General features: G+C 47.9%; 2 protein-coding genes and 1 long non-coding RNA gene across 15 annotated transcripts in view; 1 reads left to right on the top strand and 2 right to left on the bottom strand.

Moving 5' to 3' along the window:
* Positions 1–293: 293 nt before the first annotated feature.
* Positions 294–2,776, bottom strand: LOC308071039 (uncharacterized protein; the record flags this gene model as incomplete). The annotated part of the gene is made up of 3 exons (XM_080405901.1): positions 294–305; positions 346–1,917; positions 2,766–2,776. 2 exons carry the CDS (start codon positions 2,774–2,776, stop codon positions 657–659), a joined length of 1,272 nt encoding a protein of 423 aa, XP_080262027.1. The 3' UTR covers positions 294–305; positions 346–656.
* A 1,645-nt stretch (positions 2,777–4,421) lies between these two features.
* On the bottom strand, positions 4,422–18,134 carry LOC308070734. Of its 4 annotated transcripts, XR_013930832.1 has the most exons (6): positions 17,993–18,113; positions 17,348–17,455; positions 10,643–10,963; positions 8,249–8,850; positions 7,166–7,293; positions 4,422–5,260 (listed from the first exon to the last, which is right to left on the bottom strand). It is a non-coding gene; the product is annotated as an uncharacterized lncRNA (long non-coding RNA). The 4 variants fall into 4 exon arrangements; XR_013930831.1 differs by having other exon boundaries at positions 4,422–7,293; positions 17,993–18,114; XR_013930833.1 differs by having other exon boundaries at positions 4,422–7,293; positions 17,348–17,452; positions 17,993–18,112.
* Positions 18,135–18,195: 61 nt separating this feature from the next.
* Positions 18,196–21,368, top strand: part of OPRL1 (opioid related nociceptin receptor 1) — a 103,068-nt gene continuing 99,895 nt past the window's right edge. For all 10 annotated transcript variants that reach the window (XM_080405191.1, XM_080405187.1, XM_080405195.1 and 7 more), the window contains exon 1: positions 18,196–18,533. The gene's annotated coding sequence lies outside the window, so the exon portion shown is untranslated. The remainder of the gene's footprint in view (positions 18,534–21,368) is intronic.

Below are 21,368 nucleotides of genomic sequence, written 5' to 3'. Positions count from 1 at the left end.
TTAAAAGGGGGATTATGCATCACTAAAAATAAAGGTTGATAAAACTTTGGGAGAGAAAGGAGGCATAAAAATTTCATGATCTTGCCAGCCAGGGAAATTATCCCACTTTATTATTTAAAACCTCATTAAAAACCATTTCCCTGGGAGAGACAATGATCAAACCACGGTCTATTTCAATCCTCGAGACGTGCACTCTGCTGCGTGGGGAAGGCGGTTAAAATAGGCCCCTACACGTGACTGCTCCGCTGCTGACACCAACGCGACCCCTGCCCCTGTGAGCAGCACCTCCCGTCTGAGCCCCTCACCTCCAGCCTGAGCCCCCCACCTCCAGCCTGCACCCCCCACCTCCAGTCTGAGCCCCCCAGCCCCTGCGTGCGGACTGCATGGCACCCACTGCGCCTCCCTGCTCTGCCCATACTCCGGATTTTCTTCTTTTTACCCCACCAGCTCACTCCGGTGGGAGCTACGGAGCGCTTGCCCAGGGATGGCCGGCCCAAGGACCTCTGCGGCTGGAGCAGGAGCCTTCCTCCCATTGCAACTATTCCTAATCTGAGGAGGAGCACCGGTGTGGAGCCGTGCTGCCAGCCTGCTCCCTCCTGCCGTGTGCCCGGGCCACCGGCCCTGGGTTGGCCTTAGCGCTTCATTTAACTGGAAGCTCACAAGTGCCCATAAGGGCTCCCACACCTCCAGAAACCGCTCTGTAGTGTGTCTGGGATTTTTAGAAATCCCCGTGAACATTCTGGCTTGTGAGTCCTTGTGATTCTCCAGCTAGTCTGTCCCTCCGGGTAGTGGAAAAAGCCTAAGTGGTTTAAAAGAAGGCAGCTTTTTGAAAAGTGTGGATTGGGAGAAAATGTTTGGAGCTCCCAAACCACCTGCGAAGTAGTGCTGGGTGAACAGCCAGGCTCAGCAGCTCCCAGTGCTCCCAGTGCCACAGCTCGGCCCAGGCGCCTCCTCTTTAGATACACACGCAGCAGGGCGGGGGACGCATCGCTTCTAGCAGTTGCAGACGCTCCAGTGTCAGCCAGGTCCCCGCTCCGGGCCGCCGTGGCCTTTGGGGAGCTGCTGGCCCCAGCGCCAGCCGGGGCTGCGGGGGCGGGCGGGGGCGGGCGGGGGCGGGACCCCCGGAGGGTCGCAGCGTCCAGCCGCGCTCCGGCCGGCTCTGCGCTGGGTGCTGGCAGCGAGTGGCAGAGCGGGGGGACACGGGGATGCCCTCCCCCCTGTGCCGCTCCCGCAGCTGCCACGCACCCCCCGCCGCCTCCCCCGCCCCGGCGGGTCCTGGCCCCGCGCCCCCAGCTGCAGTAGCGGGGCCCGCCCGCAGGTGCCGCCCGACTCCGCCGCCAGCGCCTCGGCGGGGGCCCGGCCCGGCGCCCACGGCCCGGCTGGGTACCCACGGCCCCCCGGGCACTCCTGCGCACCCCCGGCCTCACGGCACCCCGGCCCGGCTGGGCACCCCCGGCCTCCTGGGCACCCCCGGACGCTGGGCACCCCCGGACCCCCGGGCACCCCCGGGCCCCCGGGCATCCCCGGCCCGCGGGGAGGAGGGCACTGTGCGGGTCGGCCGGGCAAAGGGTGCAGACACCCCGCGTGTTGCACAGCGGCTGCAGCCCGGGAGCGCTTGAGCAGCTGAGGCACCATCCTGGGAGGTGCTGGTGCTGCGTCTGTTTGAGACACGATAGGTTTCTCCGAAGGGAGAGTGCGCACCCCGAAAGTGGAGAGCTGGGCTTTCGGTGGGTATTCTGGCTAATTTTCTGATGGGTGGAGGTGGCCACTGCCTGGAGAGCGCAGGCAGCGGGGAGCGGGGAGCATGGCACAAAGCAGCACCCGCAAAGCTTGTTTTCCTCCTCAAGAACTCCAATAACTCCAGGCGGGACACTAGGGAGCAGGAAGCCTCTGGATGAGTGTCTGAGAGGAGTCAGGCTGTGTCAGGACTATGATAGAGCCAGGCTCCCAATGGGCCTGCAAGGGACCGTCTGATGACAAAATCCCATCACCAGTTGCACAATGCCCACCTCCAGAGCACGCCAGCACCGGCCTCCCTGGAGTGGCAGCGTGGGCTGATCCCTCCCAGGGTGTTTCCAGCTTGCGTGCTCCTTGAGAGGCTGGCAGGTCATGAAACTGGATGTGTGAAGGCTGCGGAGATGTTTTCCTGTAAAAAAGCCTCTTCCTCCCACCACCTACCTGGGCCTTTGAAAGCTTTCCAAGCAGCAGAGTGTAGTTTGACTGGAGTGACCAAAAGAGATGCACCTGGGACTGGGAGCTCTGCGGAGGCAATGGGGCTTGAGCTACTACAGCCCAAGTGGGAGTTACAGGAGAAGCGGCTCCTCGCTGTCACCCCACAGAAAGTGCTTGTCAGGGCCCAGATGGTAAAGGTCGCGTTCATCCTGTCCCTGAATACGTAGCTCCTGTCTCGTGAGGGCAGCCCAAGGACAGGAGGAGATGCCACTTCACAGGTGGTGTGTTCAAAGACCTGGCACATGCAGGTGCAGGAGGCAGAGCTGCCCGGGGGACCAGCCCTGCTCCAGGGTGTAAATCCACCCTGTGTGTCCTAGTCACAGAGCTGTCTTTGCTGAATACCTGGTTTAAGCTGTGCAGTCCCATCACACCTAATTTATTCCCTTTTGATGAATACCTGGGTACCCTTTACAGCCTTTTTTATTCTTTTAAGGCCCCAGAGCTGCCCAGGGAATGTCAGAGCCACATTTCACATACTACTCCATACATTAGCTATCATGTAGCTAAGTCCCCGTGACTGCTCCCATGCTGACTTAAGAGTCATTCTGGCTGGGGCCATGTTTTTTCCCACAGGGGCCTGAAGTGTCAAAATCATCTCTCCTGTACTCAAGCTTGAAGATAAAGCAACAACTTGAAGTTCTGGAGTGTGGGTCTCTGCAGGTTGTACAGCAAAGTTTAAAAGGGAATTCTGCACTACTAGGAGCAACACAACTATAAATTCTATCACATTTAGGAGGAAAAGGGTGTATTAGTTTGATTTCCTAATGTAACAGAGCTTATGTAATCACATTGTATATCAGCGTACTCATATTCGTCCAAATTCTTCTCTTTAAGAACTTATTACCCCTTTGGACAGTTTTATCAAAAACTGACAGAGGTATAAAGCTCAGTTCCTACATTTGCAAACAGCTAGGTTGAGAATGACTCTGCTTGGGCTGCAACTGTGAGAAAGACCAACACATGCTGTCAGACCTTATTAGACACTAGAGAATCCACACAGATCTGACATTTGATTCATGCCCTAACTGTGGGAAAAGCTTCAGTCAGAGTTTGTGCCCTCTCAGGCACCCAGGTCAGTCCCCCAAGAGACGCCAGCCTGCTGGAAGCCAGACTCGGCAGATTCTGCAGCTCCCAGAGCTGTTTGTTTGCTTTTCAGTGCCAAGCTGGGAGGGGGCAGGCAGGGAGAAGGAGCTTAGCAGAAGTCTTAGCCAAAAGGATGCTGGTGTTCGAGGATGGGACTAGGAGCAGCGCAGGCACTGCAGCCCCAAAGCCTGCCACTGGCATTGTAGAGATGTCCTCCTTGAGAGAATCACTGCAAATTATCTGCTCTGCTGCCAGGCGGTACAGGCTGACAGGGCCTTGGGGGCACTAACCCATATTCCCACCGCAGTTTTCATCTGAGCCTCTCAGTGACGTACAGACTTTCTCTCAAACTCTCATCACTGTTTGAGAAACGGCTGAAGAGTTGTGATGAAGGATATCAGAAGTTGGAACTGGTGACAATAAGGACAAAAGTGAGGTGGCTGGACTCTTCTGGTTACTTTTGGTTGAAATCAAGGAAGGCAGAGAAGATCTGGACCACTGTGCCCTTTCCTTGACCACAAGACGGACAGTGAAAAAGGTTGGATCAAATCCAGTCTGTTCCAACCTATGCTGTGATAGTTCAAAAGCATCTCTGACTTTTTAAAATGTAGGAGGAGTTGAAAGACACTCTGGAGACCTTCCACCTGTAAAAACGGGCACAGTTTGGTCTGGTCTCTGTACAAAAGTCCACACTCGGGTAGAACAGCTCCTGCAGGTATGTTGGAGAACTAGTGGAAAGTCTCTGCTCTTTGGCTGCAGGGGGAAGGTGATGTAGATGACAGACAGAAAAAGTGTATTTGAGGGGAAGGTTTGAGAAGTCAAGTGTCTATAGCAAAAAATACTTTGCATCAGAGGGGAAGGTAAAGATATTCTTTGCTGTGTAATCTAGCCCGAGAACTATATTCTCTGATTTTTATTCTACTTGCATTAAAAGCCTCTTCCATCACTTATTCATCTCTAAATTGTTTTGTAGACACAGTCCATTAGAAACCTGCTCTGTTGAATAGCAAAGTAATGAATCTTTGTGCTTCCATTTTCCCCATCTGAACTGGAAAGTGTTTTTCTCACACAATCTCAGTCTTGAGCAGTAATAACAAAACCACAACTTCTGTTGCAGTTCTTTATTTGCAGGTTGTATTCCTCTGTAGACACATCTAAACACAAGTGTACATGACCTGCTCGTGACAAGACAGCAGAAAATTATGGTTATGACTGTGTGAACAAATACCATTCTGATATTTCTGTTTTAATGCAGCAAGGTCCACGATTCGCTGTCAGGAAAACCTGCTCACGACTGTGAGGTTTCTCACTTGCCAGCTAAACTGAGAACTTCTATATGCAGAACAATAACCTTTGTATATGATTTTTGGTTTAACACTGTACAATCCCTCTTTCTAGTTGATCAGGTGACACTGAAATGGATAAAGCTTCAATTATGTCCCGACTTACGTGTTTTCAATTTCAGAGCAAACACAATCAAGTTGAAGGATTTACATTTACAGGTACTTCTTCCATTAGCAAGATCCTGGGCTAAGTCATGTGGCCAACCCGCCTGTTCCTCTAGTGCTTGCACACTGCAGGCACTGAAGGCCCATCTACCGTAGACAAAGCTGTTAGATGGGTTGGGGAACAATTTATTTAACTTAGTAGCTGAAACATCAGGCTATTCCAGGTCCTCCATCCTGATTCATCAGCTGTCTTCAATTATTCTAAAGAGTTCCTCAAAGTTTCAGGGTCTTCTAATAAATATTCTACCTCTTTCATCTTCTAGTCTTGCCTTTCTGTGACTCCATTGTAACACAAAAGTGGTGTGAGATGGAGTAAAGGAGAGCAGGGTGCTGCGCACTGAGGGAACGTTGGCTCAGATGCTATTTCTCAAGCTATATCTCGATGTTAGATTCTCCTCAGTCCAGGGGAACATAGATGCTTTCTCACTTTCCCCTTTCTGTAATGGATGTGGGACAGAGGGAAGGTATTATTTGACATCCCTGCACTCTTCAGATGTTTTTCATTACAGAAGTAAAAGTGTCAAAAATAAGAGCTTCCACCCTGCCTTAAAGTTCTTGGTTCAGTGTGGGAGGCACTGTTTCTGAAGGGAAAGGGTTTATTTTTTCTCAGTCTTGAATCAATCTCGGCTTTCCCTGCTGTGCCTGCTGGAGGAGGAGGGGAGGGTTGGCAGGCTTGTGTGTGAGGATTCATTTCCTCCAGGTCACCAACCAACCATCAGATAGCACTAGGGTTCAGCTGCCATGAGCCCCAACTGAATTTGACCCAAAGGCTCTGCACAAGATGCCTGCCACCCAGGGTGCCTTGGGGATGCTCCCCTGCCCTGCTGCTTGTAGCAAAACCCCCCGTCTGCTTCTCCTGCTGGGAATGGGTGTTAGGAGAGGTCAGAGACTCTCTGGTCTGAGCCCTGTTGGAGCTCCTCACTTTCTATTTTCCAAGACCTGTGCTAGGGACAGACTTAAAAGTATCCCTAGAACAAATTGACTGAGGCATCCTCCTTCTGACATGCTCCTGGGATAAGATGAAGCGAGCTGTTTGCTCCCTCCCCAGCCCCTTTTCCTGGTGACACAGATATAGGCCATGCAGCTCTTCCTCTGTTTTGGCAAAGGGAGGGGCAGTTTCCTGTTTTTATACAGAAATTAGATTGATCCAGGATGCCTTTGTGCTGCTGCTGGTCCTGATGCGTGCAAAGGGGCTAACCGTGTGTGTACACAGGCTCTGTGGCTTTTACTGCAGCTTTCCTGCTTGCTGCTAGCATCAAGCCTTTGACCTTCCCTGCACTGCACCATGGCTAGAGCCTTGGGGTTGAGATGTATAGAGGGTCACCCCTCTGACCAGCGCTGGAGGCTCCCAAGCACCACTAAAAAGCTTTTCCGGCAAAAAGGGGTCTGCTTTTCCAGTTGCCCACTGCAGGGTGTTTCCAGGTTCCTGGGGCAGTAATGCAGTTCCATCCTGCTCCAGCTATGGGCCTGCCCATCCAAGGCCAGGTCTGTATCTGACATTAACATCCCAGGAATCCACTCCAGGCAGGCAGGAATAAAGTAGAGAGACATGTTTACAACTGCTGGGGGGGCAGGGGGCGGGCAGAGAGCACCAGCGGGGGAGCAGACACAGCCCAGTGTAACAGTTTCATGGTCTAGCTGTCACTGTCACGGAATTGGTCTTGAATAAGGAGAAATGGAAAGCAAGCAGCAAGTCAGTTTTGCTCAGTGCTTTGGCAACAATTAATATGGGAATGGGGCAAAAGCAGTAAGTAATTAAGTTGGCTGATAGCAGAGCTCTGTCCAGAGCAGGAATGTGCTGCATGCTGTCACGCTATAATTAGCAACATTTTGTTATAGTGCTTTTTCTTTCCTAGAAGAATCCCAAAAAGCTTCACAAAATGCACTTGGTTAAAATCACCAGCTCCCCTTGGGGAGAGAGGTGCCACATCTGCAATGCACCCATCCCATGTGGTGGAACAGCCTGGGGCTGGCAGAGGGAATAGGATGAGGCTTTTCCTCCAAGGACACCCACTGGGAGACACAGGTTCCCTCTGCCGGGGGTGACCTGTGAAATGGGTGATTTTGCCTGTGAGAAAGCTGGAGTATGGAGAGGTGAGGTGGCTTTCTAAGGTCACTAAGTGAGTCATGGGTAAGGCTAGGAATAGAAGCCAGCAGTCAGGCTCCCAGCTGCTGTACCTATGGTTATTTCTGTTTATGCTCTTCACTTCTCTTGCCCATGGTTTACTGAGTGCATTCCAAGAGTAACTTGCCTGCCAAACTTCCTCCCCTTTAAAACCAGAAATGGACAGATAAGATAGTAGAAGAAATCAATTTAACTGCTGGTATGTGCACAAACATACCTGAACTCTGTCCAAGTTATCAGCCAGTCTTTTTTTTTAATGCTCTTTCGGGGCAGGAGAAACGCCTCCAGTCTCAAAGTGCCTATGGCAGTTTGCTGGCAGGATATCAGATGATTTATTTCCTTCGCCTGTGGTCAAAAGGAGAAAAAATAAAAAAAGCAAAAAATAAAGGCGGCAATCATGTTAGACATAGCAAAACACAGTCAAGTGACTCCAATATAAATCCCATGAAGGCAATGGGAGAACTGTGGCTCTGGGAATTAGGAGTTTAGACTGCAAACCAAAATAAAACTGAAACCCCAAATAAATGCTGTGTTCTCCCCCAATATATTTTCCCAGAATGCCTTATCTAACTCTCAGTGAAGGCCTGGAGACTTTCTTCTACCAACTTGAGTTGTAAATCAGATTGGGCCCAAGGCCAGAGTATCCGAAAAGCCTTAAATCAGGGGGTAACAATTTGGCTCTTTGTTATTCTTAGGGGGAGCAAAATTAGACTGCTGTGTCAACTGATGTTCAGAGGCAGCATAAAAAGGTTAATTCAGGTAGCAGAACTGACACAGAGTCAGACTGTTAATTCAAATGGAAGCACTGTCCTGGCACAAGTGACCAAAAATGCCACGCTGTGTCTGCCAGTCTGCTATCCAAAAGCAGGCACTGACCACAGAGACAGGCTTGCCTACTTTGTGACATGAGCTCTCTAAGTTCACTCCATCCACCCTTTGTCATGGATCAGCAGATGCGCTGCCCTTGTACCCTTGCACCCCAGTACAGTATCCTGTCACAGCACTCTCCAAACTATCAAGCTGCAACAAGATCTTTTACCATCTCGTACCAACATACTCTTCGTGCCAGTCCCTCTGCTGCCTTCTCCTCATCTCACCTCATCCAGGGCATGTGTCTTCTCTCTGCTTCTTCCTCTCTCACCTTCTCTTCCTCAGCTGCTCTCTCTTCATTGGCTCTCAACCACTTAACTTAACCAGCCACAGCTGCACCTTATCTACATCAGCCAACCCACAGTTGTGTATTATCAATGCTAATTAACCCAACTTCATTCCCCTACAGTATCCCATCACTTCTTCATACCTCTTGGCTCTCCCTGGTCTTTCCTTTCTGCTCTGTTTCCTTCTTTTTGCATTTTGTTCTTTATTTTTCTATTTGCAATGCTTTTATTGCAGTCTTGTTTTACGGTTCTCTTCATTCCCTGACTTGAGAGGGGATCTGCTATGTAAGGCATGCAGAAGCTACTGCTGCTGGTGCAAATCCCCTAGAAGAGCAGGGACATGCCTGGGTCAGTAGGCTGCCGTCTGAGCCTCAGGATGCAGCCCTGAGCTTTTCTGTCAGTGATCTGAGCCATGGAAGCAGGGAGCTGCCTGATCTTTGGCCAGGAGGAATTCAGCAGTGTGGTTCTCTGTTTCTTCTTCTCTGCTTTGCTGGATTCTTCCCAACCTTCTCTGGGATCTTTGCAGAGGGATCAGACCACAATAACGTTGCTTTGGTCCCCAGACATCTTGTATACACAGGCTATCCACTTCTATGAGGTGATTTTTGCAGTGTCCCAGGCATAAAAGCTGACCTCTCCTCTTTGCCCTCGTGGTGATTCCCTGATGATAGAGCTGATGAGTAGTGTACAACCGAGCTCTCCCTCCTCCTGCCAGTCCTGGCTCTGCACGCTGGAGTTCCAGGTCCTTTCACAGAGATTAACATTTACTTTAAGAACTAAAATAAACAAAACCAAATAAATCTCCTAACAAAATAATATCAATAAAAACATAGCCAAGTGCTTTGTTTTGCTTAGAAGATGCATCTTTGTGCATATCCACTTGTGTGTTGCCAAGTTTTGGAAATCAGCAAAGGCTGACATTGTTTACTGCAAATTAAAGACCCTCTGGAGACATTCTGTCTTGCTTTCCAGAGTAGCCTCGGGCTGGGGGAGGGAGGCAGTTGGACAGTAGCATAGAAGAAACCCTGTTCCAGTGTTGCTAACTATAGCATTAATTTCAGAGTCATAAATAACTTCAGTACCATGGTTACAGCACCAGCCAAGTATGATATCATTTAGTTTAGGATTAGGGAAAAATATCTTCCTTGAGGCTGTGGGTTCTAAAATAAGCAACTTTTCCAGAATGGGTTTTCTCCCAAAGACTACACAGAGAAACTCCAGCCTGTAGCTGTAAATTACAAGGATTACTTTGGTAAAACTGACTGGATGAGAAGTGTCAGCAGGTAAAATGGCTCAGAGGATAGATTCTTCTAAGTTCCTCAGTGAACGACAGCCTGGCACTCTGTCAGTTTTCTTAGAAAACAGCACCTTCTGTGAATGAGAGGAAGTGTAGATTTTTCCAACCTGAGTTCTGTATTATGAAGACATGCAGAAGCACAGGCCCCTTAAGAAATCAGATGCCACTATTGACCATTAGAAAGATGGATTGAGAGATCGGCGGTGACAGTTCCCATGGCTGCATGGACATTATAGTAACTGCGCAAGCAAATGACAGCTAGCGTGCATCCATTGGTCCAGTCAAACAAACAAGTGTGATATTTGTATTACAAAATTTACACACAATTACATGCACGTACCACTCTGCAGGACCTTGGGAGCAACAGTGAAAAGGCTGCTGTGAGAGAGATCCTGAATATGAGTTACTATAGTACAGCATTATAATGGACTACAAGAACCTCAAATGGGACAAGCGGCTCGTGAGGAGGCATAATAACAGAATTATGGAGAAACAGGCCCTTTAAATACTGAAAAAATGGTCATAGGTTGATGATACAGGAAATCTGGCTCTAGGGCTCCTGGATACAAAATGCTAGACCACACAACCCAAAGCACTGATCCCATTCAAAATTGTTCAAAAAGTTATGACATTAAATCTGTATTGGTAGGCTTTATGCCAGATTAGATATTGTCTTTCTTCCTGCTGCCGGCATAAAGCCAGCATAAACGCTGTATTATGTACTCTGGCTAATTCAACAGAAACGTAATTGTGTGCCCAGGCATGATCTGGATTGAATTTGTCCTGCTAAATGATCCAGTAGTGCTCAAACCTGGTATAAGGGACCATAGAACTGCGGTACAAACTTCCATTTCAAATTTCATGTTTTCTCTAATGTAAGGCAAGAGAATTTTGCCACATTATGTCTGTTATATATATATATTATATCACAAATGTCTGTGATAACTGTTGAAATGTTTTACCTCAGTTTAATGCCATTTCGCAGCACAGATTAGAGGGTTCCCCCCACCCCCCCACTCCCCCACCCCGTGAAAAGCAGTGGAAGAGCTTGAACGCAATTTTTAAAAAGAAATGTACTTTTTATTTCTGCTCTTCCTGCCTCTAACCATACAGAGAACACCTGAAAAGCGACATTTCAGCATAAGCTGAACAAGACTGATTGATACACTGCGTTCATCAGCCCTGCCTCTCACTGCTACAGCCTGATCCCTGCTGGCAGATTCTCTGGTGGTTAACTTACCCCCAGCTCCTGATAGCAGTCTCAAGTTTTGAGGCAATTGCAGGCTTCTGCAGCTCTGAGCAGCCTGAGGACCACAGCTTCTTTCTTTTGCTCTGTCTATGCTAGGCTTAGCTTCTTTGAAGTAACTGTTACCCATCATGATGTGGGAGGCCAGCATGGTTTTCATTTTCTTAGCAGTGGATTCAGCAAATACCAGATTCCTTGTCCTCTCTTGGGCTGTGCTAAATGGAGGGATGCTTTTGGTTTGGGAATAGTCCTCTGTGTGTACGAATCTCACTGTCTTGAAGCTATCTTTACTTCAGCTGTGAATTGCAAAGCAACCTGAAAGGGAAAAAAAAAAAAGAGGAAGATGACAGGAGAATTGTATTTGTATATGAGGACAGAGGTTTCTTGAGTTACCTGGTGTGCTTTAAATGAAAAAATACAAAGGCCATCTGGCCAAGGGAGTGGCTAGAAGAGGTCAGCTGACATTAGTACTGATTTGCGGTACCAACAGTTTCTTTAATATGGCCAGTGAATAAAAGTATTGCTTTCAAGCTCAGAAGATACGCTGCTTGCTTGTGGCTTTGATGCTGCCCTGTCCTTTAACACCAGCAAACTCAAATCTTTGTAATTTCTCATACTATACCCATTTTCTCCACCTTGATTGCAGGACATCTGTTCACTGCCTAATAATACAGGACCCTGACCTACACTGCGATTTCTACCACCTCATAGGGCATCACTCTTCCAATGACCCAGTCTTCATTTTATTCGGGTTATTTAGAGCTTCACTGTTTTGTTAAAACTCTCTGCTGTTGGGGAAGGGAGTCAGGTCTGGTCCACTTGAGAGCTGTTGAGCTGCAGTATGCCAGACAACCTAGTCTGTAGTTGGGATGGGGCCTGGATAGTCCAAGGAGCCCTCTTTCCCGCAAGAAGAAACCACCTGTGAGAGCTGTGCGTGCCATCCCTACTTGGAAACCCCTGGAAGCTCTTCTCAAATGTAGTTTAGAAATATGCAGACAATTACGTATCACTGCTATTGTACTAAGACTGCCAACTGTGGGGTCAGGTTGTCCCCTTTGTTTTCCAGTAATTACTATTTTTAGTTCAGGTTTCATGAACCCAAAGGTCCTCTGGCTATGCTCTGTACAGCTTCATAGAAGACAGATGGGGCATTACAGATGCAGTGTACTTAGTCCCTGACACTTCATGAGATTCAAAGTCCCATTCAGTTGATTAAAGAATGATGTTTTCAAGTTCCGAGAAAAGCTGTCTCTGGATGGAAGCAGAATACCTGCAGCAGAAAAACAACCTAACAGGGAATAATTTCACCTGCACAGTAAAACAAGAAGATGTAAGTGTTTAGGGATCCTGGGAAAAGTGGCTTGTTTTGGTAGCTCTGACCATGTCAGCTTGTCAAGTGCGAGATTTGTGGCCTCCCTCAATGCCAAGGCAGTCTGTAACCTAAAACAAAGGCCTAAAAAAAAGGAACTAGGTGACCAGGCATTGACCAGAGTAAGTCAGCGTAGAAGCCAGGCCAAGCAGTGTTCCTGGAACTGCAGTTCAATCTCAGTCCAAACATCGAGGTCACCAGTGGCCATCCCATCTGCAGTGTGAGCTGAGGGCATGAGTCAAAGCCACAAAAGGCTGCCATGACCTTGCCAAGTACAAAAAGCGCAAAGATGCTAGACACTGTCGTGCGTGTGCTGATTACTTCTGGCTGAAAGCAATAGAGGAGGTACAAGGTACAAGCCTCAAATACATGGGTGATCAAGAAATCCCAATACATCTGTTGTTCAGAAAGCACGATATAGATTCTAACCTTCCACATATATCAATCAACTGATCCTTATGAGAGGCCTGGGAAGATCCCAAGTAGCACAATTCTCATTTTACTGAGGCCACAAAGAGTAACTAGCTGACTAAAGATTGCAAACATCAGCGCTCATATTAAAACTGAGACTTGGAGAGTTCTTAGCCTCACCACTTGCTGCTGATATGTACCTGTAGCACGCATGGCAGCTAGGGAGCACTGGCCAGAATCCTGATGTTGGGAAACCACAGCTCTCAAATAAAGGACTGCCACACAAAACAGGGGTCTCACATTTAGGATGTCACCATGACAGAGAAGCCCAGACAGGCAGGGTTAGGTCAACACTTCTGAAAACAGTCTGTTTAAAACAAAAACTACTGTTGAATTTAGCTTGTTACTACTGAACAGGTTCCTTGGAGTAATACCAGTATTGTAGGATACAACCTGAACTCTAGCTCCTGGTTTCAGCCCTCAGTGTAAAACATAGCTGACTGCAGATTAACACAAGGTGGCCAATGGCTGCAGGTGAGAATTATACTAAAGGTTGATTGAACACAGATATGGCTGAAATTTGGTGAGGTGCCTGCCAAAGCTGAAAGGCCTGGGGAGAACGAATACAAACCCATGGGCAAATGATGGGAGCCAAGACTATTTCTCACCAAGCTATGTGAACCAAACCTGTCAAGTTTCACACGAAGGGCAGCCCAAGGCATACTCGTTTAGCTCTCAGAAACTGGAATTTATGCATAAATATGTGACAGCCTGTGGTAACCAGAGACTATTCTTATCACAGGAAACGCTGCTGGTCAGGAGGAACAAATGTGTTTGGTCCCCCAGCACCAACAAGCTTTTGACTTTGTCTATGCTACGAAGATCCTTGGGTTTATTTCATTGGCAATGCTGTTAGTAACAAAAGAGACTAAGTAAATCCATTGACTCTAACACACAAGCCAACAAGACACGGAGAGCAACATGTTCAGAGCAGAGGGTTATAGTGGAGTCTAAGCAGTCTGCCTTTGCCTCAGCTGGGTTCTCCTTAGCTTGATTTGTACCCTGATGAACATGACTAGCAGGAAGATAAATTGACTTCATTTACATGTTAATACAAAAGAAGAAAGTTTAGGGTGTTTGGAGGGTTTATAACACACAATGGAAGGTGGGTGGCAGTTTAAGTGAGACTAGAAGAATCTAATTGAGTGTAAAGGAGGTTAAATTTCTGCCAAAGCTCAGTTTCAGGAGCTGCCAGAAGATGCCAACTTATCTCAATTTAGGATCCATCAAAGTAGTATTAGAATTTGGCCTTAAGCATTGAGTAAGCAGCTTTATGTGCCTGTGGGAGGGAGTGATACCCTAACAATAGTAGGAGTGGTGCATGGTGCATGCAAATTACTCTGAATACATTTGCTCTTCACAGTGGATTTTGTATGAGGATGGAAAGGAAATTAATTTCTTTTTGAAATAAAGCCCAAGATGTTTGTAGTTATTAAGATCAGTGAGTGATTTCAGTGAAAAATTATCTCTTGTGCAATAAAAACTTTGCTGTATTATAGCTCGGAAAACATGTTTTGTAACAGAAATAGTCAATGTTGGGGTTTCTATGTTAACAATAACTGTATTAAAAAAAAAAAAAAAAACAACAACAAACAAAACCCACAAAACAAATCAACAAAAAGCCCGGAATTTGATTGTAGAAAGAAAAAAAAAAACAGGAAGACATGCCCCTCCCCCCCCCCCAAAAAAAAACCCAACCAAAGAAAAAAGAAAACTTCTTAGAAAGATACTTGAAAAGGGATTTTGTAAGTAGATTTAAAAGAAAAGCTCCTAAAGACAGAAAATGGCTTTCTATAAATGAAGAATCCTTTCATTTGTGCTGCTCTTACAAAACAACGCAGGAAATCACACAGGATGCTGCTGATGAGGAGGAGGAAGTGGCTTTAAGGATGACATTGGACTCTGCAAGTGGGATGCCAGACATACCTAAGCATATGTCTTTCTGCCCATTAATATACCATGAACTGCTTCTGCTTTCTCTGCCTCTGCAGGCAGAGGAGCAGCGCACACTACAGTTAACAACTCAGGGAGCTTGACCTGAAGCTTCTGGGCTCATGACTGAACAGGGCCAATCTGTCTCGTAATCTCTTGCTTCAGGGTGCTGTGGTTACAAAACCTGTCAGGAACTGAAACTTTTGAAGTCTTACCCAGTTGTCTGGTGAAGGACCCACCCACTCTGAGTCCCGTTTGACTCAGACACATATGGGAAGCAGGCAACGTATGAGAAGGCCTTACTATAGAAATAGGGCAAAGTATTTGACTTCTGCAGAACTCAAGGCTGCCTTTGCCATTTTAAAGTGGTTACAGTAAACAAGATAATCCATGTTTATTGTGCTCCTTGGCTTGTTGTTTTCCTTTCACTCTTGATGTGGTGTGCAGGTTCAAAGGCACCAGCACAATACCTCTTTGCTTCAACAGAAGACTGCATGTGCTCAGCCCTGCGTGACTGCTGTGATAGCGTATGCATCTACTGTAACTGCAAATGAAAACAGTTTCAGTTCTAGCTAGTCATTTGCTACCATTTTGAATACACTTCAAAATAACTGCACACAACGCATACAGATACACCTACATAATTTTTGTATGTGTATATATATTTTTATCTATATATTTGGCATACTTTCAGTGAAGGTGCCTGTGTATTTCTGCACAGAGTCCATGCCTGTGCTTCTTCTACTGTATAGGAAATGTAGCTTATATTATTTTCAGCTAACCTATACTGCTTTTAGGAAGTTAAGTTCAGCTCAATAGCCACATGAAGCTGAAAAATCTTAAATTTCTATCAGTGCCCTTAAATAAATCCAAATCAGAGTAAAATAGTTATTCATGAGGCTCACTCATAAATAGTTCATTAAAACATTGTATTGGTGAGCCTATAACAAAATGCAGTCTTTCACCTCCATGCTGTTTCTTAACTCACGATCAGAAATTCAGGAGACTGACTCCACAGTACTTAATCAGAGCCAGCGCAGATCTAACTGCCTGTTCACTGGTCTTGAATTGCCAAATGCAGTAATGCATCAATTCTATCAACTCCTAGTACAAAACTGAAATGCATTTTCCTGCTAAGTGTCACCTAAGCATCAGAGGAATGAGTTTCAGAGGTGAAAAAACCCCACACAGCTGTGTGGCTCAAAGGGTCCCTTGCTTCAGTGACACCTGCCCTATCTGTCCTCATGCAGGTGAAGTGTGCTGTGTGCCTTCCATGCAAAATGTGGCTTAATTCCTGACTTCTGTAGTGAAGCAAGAAACAGCTTTTCAACACTAAGAAAATACTATGGACAAGAAAATAGGAAAAAATATGGTCACGTTTTAAATAAGCAATTTATAAAATACAACTCAATTTCCAATCCGCTTGAAAAAAAAAATTACCCTTGCCTAATAAACAAGGCCCACCTGCAGTTTGGCTTTTTAGTGTCAAGGTTTCTCTTCGCTGATGGAAAAGGCCTTTGTGTGGGTTAAAGCTTTATAAATGGTTGCACACTGAGGTTTAGTGCTTATGCAGTTTCTCAAGAAGAGGTCAGCCCCTGGTATTCGTGGTACATTGTTTTTTGTGATGATGATGAGACAAGTGAGGTCCTTGTTCCACACCACTCTAAAAGTTATCAAAGAAAAGCCCTGGAGCAGGAAGACCTGGGGCTAAGGTTATCCCCACAGCTGCCTTTCCTGAGCTCCATCCATTCCCTGGGCAGAAGAGTCCCGGAGAGCAAGGATTGCTTCAGTGCACTGCACTCCCAGATGGAAAACATTTTTGCAAATGAAGTAAAGATGGATTTCCCCAAAAACACTGTATCACATTTCCTAGGCTAGTGCAAAGCACTTAAGATTGTCTGGATTGCTGCTCCTTTGGTGTGGATGCAGCCACGCACATTTGACCTGAACACAGGCTCCCAGTGTGAACATGGTGGCTGTCTTAGCTCCCACAGCTGGCTTTCCACCCCAGGTAAGTCTCAGGGTGAAAACTTCTTGGAGGCACCCTGTGAGGTCCTGGGTATTGCCTGGGTGTGTGGAGGCCTCATGGCCTTGCAGTCTGGCCCTGCGTGAGCCTTGATTTTCAGAAGAGCTCAGCTGCCATCTGCAAGCTCATTTCAGTGGCCAGGCTTTGAAAACAGCTCAGCTCTTTAGAGATTGAACTGTGGCGAATCTGGTCAGCTGTGTAACAAAAGGAGCTGTCACACACTAATTCATAGTCATTCGATCTCTAAGAAAAGCCACTTAGCAGATCTGGAGAAAGGCTGAAGATGATAAGGAAAGAACTCATTAAACTGATAGAATTAGAGATCTCTCTTAGCCTTCTGCCTGCCTGACATTTGCCACCTGTCACTCACTCTGTTTCTGTAACTCGGAACCGTAGGTTTTGGGAGCTGAGACTGTGTCTTCCTACATCTTCTGCTTAAAGTCCTTTTAACATTACATAATTACCAAGAATACAAAGGGAAAATGGTATGAAAGCTGCTGAAATCCAGTTTTTGTGATGCTGCTCTTGACAGCAAAAAGTCCCTTCTATCTCAAGAATCCTTTACACAAAGTACATCTCCTAAATAAAACATGTTAAGAATCAAAAAAAACCCAAACCAACAAACCAAACCAACAAAGCTCTCTAGAAAACCTCTGTAACTAACACATTGCTGGAGCTGATGACCACAGGCAACCTCATAAGCTCATCTGTTGACTCAAATGCTAATTCTGCCAGAGAATAACCCCAAGAGCAGACACCTCGGTTCAAACATCATGAATCCAGCTTCTCATGGCCTCTGAAGAAATACATTATTTTTTTAAATTATCTTTTTCCCCAGGAAGGCCTGGAAGAAACTGCAGATTGAGGAACACACCCTGGTCCAAAATCATTAAGGAATTACCTTTTGAATCCTGATGCCCCACAGTTCAGTGTCCTGGGAGAAGGCATCGAAGGGACCTGTCCCTGACTGCCAGCATTGGGCTGAAATGCTGTGCAACTGCAGAGGCTGCTGCTCACCATTACATCGATGATAAATTCATGTAAAAAGAGACAAAAAAGATGCTCCTTTTTGGGTATGGGTCCTGGCCCCCCATTAGCAGCGTAGGCAGACCCTGGCACAGCAGCGCCATGTAACACCCCTCCCCAGCACCCCTGCCCACGCCAGGCTGGCAGCTCTGGCCCTGGTGGCTTCCCACGGCCTGCCTTCCCCACACACGGATCTGGGGTCTCCTTTGAGGTCTAGGCATGGTCACAGCACTAGCTGTTACCTTCCCGGCTGGCCCACCTGCTGCAGCACTCGGTGGCGCAGGGCTCGGGCTGCCCCCGGCCCCAAAGGGGTTATTCTCTGTCAGGGTTTTCCCTCCTCACTCCCCCACTACCCTCCACCGCTTCAGGGCTTCGCAAGGAGGCCTCAGGGCCTCGGGGACGGCAGCGCAGCGGCCCGCGCGGCCTCTGCGCCTCTCACCGTGGCCTCTGTCCCGCCGGCCGGTCCCTCATAGCCGGCTGGGGGTGCGGAGCCCCCCCGGTCCCCGACGGCCGCTCTTACCCGTCCCCCTGCCCGCCTGCGCCGCGGCGCGGCCTGCGCCCTCCGCCTGTGTACAGCCGCTGCCATGGCAACGGCGCCGCGCGGGAGCGCCCGCCTGACGGCAGCCGGGCAACCAGGGCCGTGCCGGAGGGGCGTGGTTAGAATGGAGGGGCGTGGCCGGGGAGGGGGCGTGGCCTGGCGTTGCTAAGGGGGCAGTTGCTAGGGGCGGGGGGAAATGGCGGCGGGCTCTGGGGCGAAGCTGGTTTTGGTGCTGTGTGGTGCCTGGTCAGCCGGCCTGCCCCGCTGGCCCTGTCCCAACTGCTCACCTGGAGCCTTTAGCGTAACCCTGGTAATAACACTGATGAACATTTCTGGGCTCAGCCAGGGCGGGCCGCCCCTCAAGTGCTCTGCAGGCCCCAGTGTGGTGGCCCACCTCCGGTTGGGCCTCTCTCGGTATTTAGCTGAGATAATTATTTCATAATTATCATTGTTTTCATGGGTGAACTAGTGTGAGTTTTTCTCATCTGTCGCTCTCTCTGCTGCCCTCTCATTGCTGACAGAGGTAAGAGCCACTTTATGATTTAATTTACTGCATACTGGTGTTTCTTAGAGAGGTTTCCCCCAGCGGCTCCCACGTGCGGGCCCGGACTGTGTTTAATATTCTTGACTCTCTGCTCCGTGCCTCAGCTGGGGGGTAATTTCGCTAGGAGGCTCTGGAGCAGGGTGGCTGTGTCGGGGAGACTTTGTATCCCTTTGGGCAGTTCACAGCCATCTTGTTTTTCCTCTGAGTGTTATAGCTGGAAGCAAATGGCTTGTCTAGCAGAAGAATTAAGGTGTTTTTTTATGTTACTTCAAATGTGCTTTTTATATTGGGAAAAGGTGTACAGTGAAATCTCAGTAAACAAGTGCTGAAGTATGTTGCTTCATATGTCTGGTTTTGGGTTTTTTTATTATGAAGACAGATAACCTCCAGGAGCTCCATTTCTATTTCCCAGGTTCTTTCATTTCTTTTAGCTGAGCATCATCAGCCAAATAGGTATAATAAAACCATGGAAGAAAGCGCATGCACAACAATGCATTTTACCTGAGCAGATGTAAAATTGCGCTCGTTAAAGAAGCACATTGAGGCATAAAATGCAGCTCAGAAATCTCTGTAAGAGTTTCCACTAGGAAAAAAGATTGGTTTGACCTTCAGAAATTGACACAATGTGCGATGTTTATTAATAGTTTTAGCAAGAAAGTTATTTATAGGGGGGGGATGTCTTGCCTTTTATTTGGCTGATTTTAAGACTGCCCTTACCATTGCCTAACTTTCCTGCTGAATGGGGTTGATGATCAACTCCCCTACTCTTAGGTTAATGACTTGGCTGCTGGCTTATACTAATGGCCATCAAAAGATTTCTCTGCCCCTCTGATGATGAAAGTAGCACTGTAAATGCTGCAAGACCTGGGCTTAATCCTGTTCACCAGCTTTCCAGAAAGGGGAGGCGGCTCCAAGGCTCTCAATAGCAGTTTCATGCCTGAGAAACGCTCTTTGAAGCGTAAGAGATTTTCTTGCATGGGGCTTTGCTCAAATTATCAAAGAAAATAAGGACCCCACAGGAAAACAGGATGCAGTGGGGTCATTTTTAGGATGGCATAATGCTGCAAGCTTAAGACTGATTTAGTCCTGAGGAAGAGCTTGACCCTCAGGTCCTGCTCCCACCCCCAAATATCCGTCAATCCACTGGCAATGTTTTTAACACTTCCCATGCGTGTTGCTTCCAGTTGTTGGACTGAGTCGTGGTGCTGGGCTCTAAGGGTCGGCCGCACTTGGGCTGTGCGACGGGGCAGAGAAGTGTGAGGTGTGTCAGAGCTGCCGCTTACAGTGGCGATGAGCCATGCGTGGTGTGTTTAATGGTTGTCTGTCACATACATGAAACAATCACGCAGCCTGAAGCTGGGGAACATGCCATTGAGATTCTGCTGTGAAGCATGCTTCCTGGCACGAGGCTTGTGAAAGCGCCTTTCTGAAGCATCCTCTTGTTTCTCCTGGGGAGATGCTTCCTGCCCTTCAGGAGGGTTTCAGTAATCAAGATTTTTAAGATCTGCTTTCATGTGTTTGCTCACAATTTGATATGGGTGTAATTACTCATGCGGAGGGTCTTCCTTTGAACACCACAGCTCAAAACCAGCATCAGCAATACAAGCCTGTCATTGGTGTTGCCGTGACTTTCAAGTGTAAGGGTTTCTCCATCTAAAGCAAACGTTACCCGAGTTCTACGAAGCCACCCATTTCTTTTTATTGACAAGTCTCAGCATAACCAGGCTGTAAGGAATAAATATGACAAAACAATGCCACTCTCAGGTCTTAACACGTACATTTAGCAAAGCCAGGGCCCTGGGAAGGGTTTGTGGTGTGACTTTCTGCAGGCACTTGGAGCAGGGATTTGTTTTTCCCGTTCCTCAGCATCCTCTCCTCCAGCCCAAGTGAGCCTGCCAGCAGAGGGAGCGCAGCACATGGGCTCACAAAAATAGGAGCTTGCTAAAAAAAACCCAAACAAACCCAAACAATTAGCAGAATGATTATGGTCTTTAGCAGAATAAACAGAATAGTCAGAAGTCAGAAGCCTTTCCCAGGCAATGAGATCCAGCTGTAGGCTGGATGGGGAACAGGCACTGCATCTGGCAGCAATCATGTTCCTCCGGCGGGGATGTCCCCGTGGTGAGGATGTCCCCGTGTATCGCCCAGGGCACTGCCACTGGCAAGGGTGGACCCCTGTCCCGTTTTTCACCCTTCTTGGTAGATCCACCTCTGTAACTCCCCATCAAAGCACAACAGTCCTAGGTAAACCAGAATGGAGCTTCCTCTCTCGTGGTGCAGCACTAGAGCAAGTGAAGGGCATGAGTACAAGTGATGGGCAGGGTGATGGTCTCAGAGCTGCTGTGGCATTGCGTTTGCTTGTGCTCTGGCCGTGCTTCAGGTTTTGGGCAGAAGCTGGGAAGTTTGGGGCTTGCCTGCGAGCAGTGCAGTTCCTGCAGACAGTGGGCTGTGCTCAGCATGGGAAGGTGGAAGTTAAACTGGCTGTCTTTAAAGAGAATGATAAATAAAGACTAACGGGAACTGGAGGTCTCCCCTGGGACTTCATTGTCTATAGTTTATGCTACAAATTGGGCTTTTCCAAAGGCCTGGGCTAGTGATAGCCTTGGGAACCTGCCTCGCCTGCAACGTCCCCCTTGTGTCTGGGCATGGGGGGACTGGCAGGGCTACTCTGGCTTGCTGCAGACCCTCCTGCTTCCTGCTCAGACGGACACCCTCTGGACCCGGCTGCAGCTGGAGAGCACCCCAGCATTGCTTAGTCATGTTAGGAAGATGTGAGGCACTGCAGGAGCATCGTGCTGCCGCACTTAGGTGTAG

Source organism: Falco punctatus, assembly GCF_963210335.1.
Source record: "Falco punctatus genome assembly, chromosome: 10".
Classification (NCBI taxonomy): domain Eukaryota; kingdom Metazoa; phylum Chordata; class Aves; order Falconiformes; family Falconidae; genus Falco; species Falco punctatus.
Note: the sequence above shows the minus strand (reverse complement) of the source record. Positions and strands in the feature narration are given on the sequence as shown.